The sequence below is a fragment of the Oxyura jamaicensis genome (assembly GCF_011077185.1).
Source record: "Oxyura jamaicensis isolate SHBP4307 breed ruddy duck chromosome 23 unlocalized genomic scaffold, BPBGC_Ojam_1.0 oxy23_random_OJ94845, whole genome shotgun sequence".
NCBI lineage: Eukaryota > Metazoa > Chordata > Aves > Anseriformes > Anatidae > Oxyura > Oxyura jamaicensis.
The window spans coordinates 733-6,082 of record NW_023304669.1 but is presented as its reverse complement, the minus strand read 5'-3'; the positions used below and the strand labels follow the sequence as shown (position 1 = coordinate 6,082).

General features: G+C 68.8%; 1 protein-coding gene across 1 annotated transcript; it reads right to left on the bottom strand.

Annotated features, from left to right (window-relative positions):
* Positions 1-1,112: 1,112 nt before the first annotated feature.
* Positions 1,113-5,127, bottom strand: LOC118158274 (digestive cysteine proteinase 1-like). Its single transcript, XM_035312912.1, has 11 exons — positions 5,079-5,127; positions 4,761-4,820; positions 4,511-4,603; positions 4,235-4,407; positions 3,721-3,961; positions 3,243-3,438; positions 2,958-3,151; positions 2,477-2,568; positions 2,239-2,400; positions 1,535-1,724; positions 1,113-1,403 (listed from the first exon to the last, which is right to left on the bottom strand). The coding sequence occupies exons 1-11, from the start codon at positions 5,125-5,127 to the stop codon at positions 1,216-1,218; spliced, it is 1,638 nt and encodes a 545-aa protein (XP_035168803.1). The 3' UTR covers positions 1,113-1,215.
* Positions 5,128-5,350: the final 223 nt, after the last annotated feature.

The window sequence follows — 5,350 nt, the reverse complement described above, 5'->3', positions numbered from 1 at the left end:
CCAGCACTGCAGCTTGCAGCAAGGCTCTGCTGCCTGCAGCGGGCAGGGGCGGCGTTTGCTGCAGCACGGGGCAAAGAGGCACGAGGCAAAAGCCATCGGCTGCCCCAGGAGAGCGCCCACACCCCCCACCCACACCCCCCACCCACACCCCCCACCCACACCCCCCACCCACAGCCTGCACCCACACCCCGCACCCACACCCCCCACCCACAGCCCGCACCCACACCGCGGCCCCTCGGGGTGCTCCCAGCCCTCCTGGATGCCCCGCTGTCCCCGCTGTCCCCACGGTGGGGTGCGGGGCTCCCTGCACCCCCGCGTCCTAGCAGGGTGCGCCCTGGGACTGCAATTAGAGGGAGGTTAATTGGGAAAAAGGAGCGAGCCCAGATGTCGGGAGCGCCGTGGGGAAGGAGGACCCGGGCAGGAGCGCAGCGGTGGCCTTCACCCCCCCGCCACTTGCAGCGGGGCCAGCTGGACCCCGGCCCAAGGTGACAGCGAGCGCCCGCGGGGCCGCCGAGCCCCAAACAACGCCGATAGGGGCCGGGTGCGGGACGGCACACGGGGGCTGCTGCCCCCCCCCCCAAAATGCTTCTGCCCCAGAGAGGTGACAGCGAAGGGGGGAGGACAGCCAGAGCTCGCCTTCCCCGTGCTGCTTGCAGGATGTTCCCGTGCCAAACACGCTGTCCTGGGGGGGGGTTTGTAGGGTGTCCCCCCCCCCAGCAGGGAGCAGCCCCACAGGGTGCTGAGGAGCCCGGCTGGGGACACCGCAAGTGCCACCCCGTCCCGGAGCCACAACAGAGCCAGGGCAGTGGGGCAGAGGGTGGCTGCCCTCCCTCTCCCCGTGCTCCAAGAATGTCTCAGCTCAGCAGAAAGCCCTGGGGGTGTTTGTGCTCCGCTGGAGATAGGGCTGGGAGAGCCTCCCCCCTGGTCCCGGGGTGGGGGTGGGGGGGGCTGCTGAAGGCCGCTGGCTGTCCCCAGGGCCGGGACAGGGACCTGAGCCAGGCGGGCAGCAGTCGAAGCCCTCCCGTAGAAGCCAAAATTATCCATATATATATTTTTTTGGGGGGGGTCTTTATTGGTATTCCAATGGCTGAATTTCCAGCAGCCCTGTCCCCCCAGGTCCCCATCCTCCTCCCACACCCCAGGTCACGGCGAAGGCTCTGCGCCAGGGCTGGGTGCCCACAGGTCGTCCCCTCCCCTGCACAACTGGCAGGTGCCTTAGGCCAGGATGGGGTAGGTGGCCTCGGTGGCCACGCCGCAGTTGTTGTCCTTCATGGCCATGAGGATGTAGCCGTCGTTGCCCCAGTAGGTGGACCAGGAGTTCTTGACGAGCCAGTAGGTCTCTCCCTGCAGCACCCCGTAGCCCACGGCCAGCACGGCGTGGTCCAGCTCCCCCGGCTTGTTCCCTGCAGGGGACAGCGCGTTGGGACAGGAGCCCCCCGGGGGGGGGGGGGGCTGCAGGGATTCTCACCCCCTCCAGCCCTGCCCAACGTCAAACGGGGTTGGGAGGGGGGTACCCGGGGTCCTCCCGACTCACCGCACTTGGGCTCGTAGTAGACGCCGTTGGAGTAGAAGGAGAAGGTCCTGTGCGAGGCGTCGATGCTGACGGCCACGGGGCCGTGCTTGTAGATGGCGGCTTTCACCGCCGTGATGTTGCCCGAGGTGACGTTGACGTAGCCCGTGATCTTGGCCAGCATCTCAGACTGGTTGTAGTGGCACAGGCCGTTCTGCGGCACCCCGGGTTGGGGACTGCGTCAGCCGGGGGGCACCCGGCTCCCTCTGCCGTGCCCCTGGCTGCCCCCTGCTCCCATGCAGGGGCCGATGTGGGATTTGGGATGTGTCAGGGTCCCTGCCCCAGCCCCTCGCCCCCACCACGATGGGGACGTTTCCCTGGCATGCTGCATGGGCGCCTTGCTCTGTCCCCAAGCCCCTTGCTCTGCCCTGTCCCCGGGCAGTCCCGCGCCACCCCTGCACCCCAGGGAGCCGTGGCTGTGTCACCACCCCACGGCAAAGGAGCCTCGTCCCTGTTGTGCAAGAGGAGAAACTGAGGCAGGCTCTAACGAAACCGCCTGGCTGAGCCCCGGGGCTCGGCTTCGCACTGCAACGAACCGCAGGGACTCTCGTGCCCTGGGGAAAGGGCGGTTCGCCCATCCCCAGAGCCCGTTAGCATCCCTGGAGGGCGACCAGAGGGACACATCCTGAGAGCTGGGGACCCCGGCAGGGGCACGGGGCCACCCTCACCTGCCCCTTGTAGTTGCCGTAGGACTCGGTGCTGGCGATGCCGCCGTGCTTCTTGATCCACTCGTAGGCTCGCCACTCCTCGCCCCCGTCGCACGCGTAGTTCCCGAAGCCCCAGGAGCAGTCGATGAGGACTTGCTGGGACAGCGGGGTCAGCACGCCGGTCTGCGGGGAGGGGACACGCTGCAGGGACGGGGACCGGCACCCCGCGGCCACCCCGGCCGTCCCCGCTCGCTCTCACCTTGAGGAAGAGGGCACCCTCCATGGCGCCCGTGGTGGCGAAGCTCCAGCAGGAGCCGCAGACAGCCTGGTCCTTCACGGGGGTCACCGCGCCTGGGGACAGAGGGGTGACAATTGGGGGGGGGGGGGGTGACAGGGAAACTGAGGCAGGGCTCGAGGACTCGCCGCGCTCCCCAGGTGCATCACAGACAGGGCTTGGTGCCCACTCGCAGGGGGGGAAGCACCAAACCTCCGGCTGCACGCCCCGAGGTTAGAGCATCCCCAGGGAGCATCGCTCCCAGCACGTGGGCGCACGGGGGACCAGCACCAGCGGAGCTGCCTCAGGCTGGATGAGTCCCTCCGGAGCTCCCTGGCACGGGGAAGGAGCACGAGCCAGCTCGGCCAGACTCAGCGCCGACCCCGATGGGAAGAACCAACCCCCTGTACCGGCACCCACCCCCCGGGCAGAGCAGCACAGCGCACCGACCCCATCCGGCACGCACCGTACATGCGCCAGTCGAGGCTCTCGGGCAGGATGAGGCCGGCGTAGCGCTCGGCGGGGAAGGGCAGCCCGTGGTTGGGAGCCCCGCTCCGGCGACGGCCCCGCAGCGCCGCCAGCTCCTGGGGCGTGCGGTCGGCCAGGTGGTTCAGCGCCAGCGTGTAGGAGAGCGCGGCGCGGTTCTTCGAGTGCACGAACCTGGGGACGGGGACAAGGTGCGGGGGGAGGGGGGGGGAACCCCCGGGCTCCCCCCCCCCCCCCTCGGGTCTCCCCCCCGCCGCCCCCTTACCGCATGTTGTGGATGAAGGCGCGCTTGCGGTGCTCATGCTCCTCCTCGCTGCCGTAGCGCTTCCCAAACCTCTCCTGGTAGTGGTGGAAGAGGCGGTGGTGGACGTGCTCCGCGTCCGTCCCCACGAACTCCCGCATGGGGTTGGCCACGATGCGGTGCTCGGGGCCGGCCGCGGGCCACTGCTCGCACTGCACGCCTGCGGAGGGCACGGGGAGGGCTGCAGCCTCCGAGCGGGGACGGCTCCGGCACCCACCCCAACCGTGGGGGCGCAGATTGAGGTCGGCACCGGGGGGGACACGCACCCGCTTCCAAAGTTGGTGCTGGAGCATCCCCGCACCCTCAGCATTTTTCTCCCCACCTCCCTTTCGCCCCCCCCCAAAAAAAAAAGACCTGAATTTCGGGGTGCTTGGAGATTAGTAATTAAAATAAAGCAGAGGACGCAGAGCCGCGGGGTGGCACCGGCCGCGCAGCCGCTCACCGTCGGGGAGCTGGAAGACCTCGGGGGAGAAGCGGTGGCTGAAGGTGGAGTAGTCGATCTCGTACTTGTCGTAATGGGAGCCCAGGAGGCTGTTGTAGCCCCGCACCTCGTAGTGCAGGGGCACGGGGCCGCGGGCCGAGCCGCCCACCCGCAGCGTGTAGACGTTCTTCTTGCGGCCCCAGTAGGAGACGTTCTGCCAGACGGCGCAGCGCTGCCCGCGGAAGCGCTCCTCCCGCACCCACTGGGCACAGAGGGTCGGGGACACCGTGCCACCACCGTGTCCCCAACGAGCCAAAAATATGCCCCAGCCACCCTGCGCCGCGCAGAGTGAGAACCCTCCTCTTCCTCCTCCAGCACCCAGGGCTGGATCCGGCCACGCGTTTACCCGTTCCCAACCACCTCTGCCCTCGTCCGGAGGCATTTGCCCATTCCCAACCACCCCACGCCCATCGGTGTCCCTCGTCCCCTCCCCTGCCTCATTTCCAGCTCCTCGGGGACCGTGCCCGGGGCTCACCTTGAAGTTCTCCAGGCTGGGGAAAACGCTCTGCGGGGTGACGAGGTCCCCGTCGGTGCCGTTGATGCGGAAGCACTTGCGGACGTTGACCTCCGTCTCCGTGGTCTCCGGCGTCACCTTGAAGCTGGCGCCGAAGGGCTCGACGGAGCCGAACTGGTAGGTGACCACTTGGCCTGGGGAGGGGGACGGCAGCGGGTTCAAGCCCAGCCCGGCTCCCAGGGGGCCCCCAGAGGGAGCAGAGGGCTGGGGGTGGCCACCAGCCCCCCGCACACCCACCGCCGTAGTACTGGATGCGGCTCTTCCCCCCGGTGAGGTTGTACCAGGCTTCGAAGGGCTCCCTGATCTCCGCGTAGGGCAGGCTGAGCACTCCTGCGGGCACCGGGGGACCCCACGGCATCACCACCCCGCTCCCACCCGCAGCACCCCAGGGCAGCAACGCTCCCGCCCCCAGGTTTGGGGCACCCAGGGGTGCTGAAGCCCCTCGGCTGGCACCGTCCCAGCAGGGCGCCGCGTCCCCGAGCGGTACCTGTGACGTGGTAGATGTCCCCAAACGTGGGTGTCTCCAGGGGAGCTTTGCTCTCTGCGCCTGGAAATGAAGAAAATAAATAAAATAAAAGCAAAAAAAAAAAAGCCTTTTAAGCTGCTGGTTGCCCACCTCTCCGTGCACAGGGCTGCCTCAAAACCTGCAAAAAAAACTAGGAGGGGGGGGGACAGCCTGGGGGGAGCGCACCCTGCCCAGGCAGGACAGACTGGAGGGGTCCCCGAGGCAGGGCTCCCGGCTCCCTGCTCCCCCAGACCTCCCCCTCTCACCCTGGGGTGCAGCCAGGGCAGGGGGGGCGCTCACCGAGCAGCAGGGCAGCCCCCAGCACCAGCAGCCACCCCAGGCCCTCCATCCCGCACACCCCCAGCCCACGGTGCTGCCCTGCGCCCACGGGTGCCTTAAATACCCCCGGTGGGTGGGCAGCCGACGGGCACGGCCCCATCCCCATCCCTCCCGTTGGCCAGGATTCCACCAAAGGGGAGGTGGGGCTTTGTGCTGCCCCCCCCCCCCCCCCCCCCCCACCCCCCCCACGAGCACCCAGGGGTGCCCTTCCCACCCGTAGCAGGGTGGGTGCT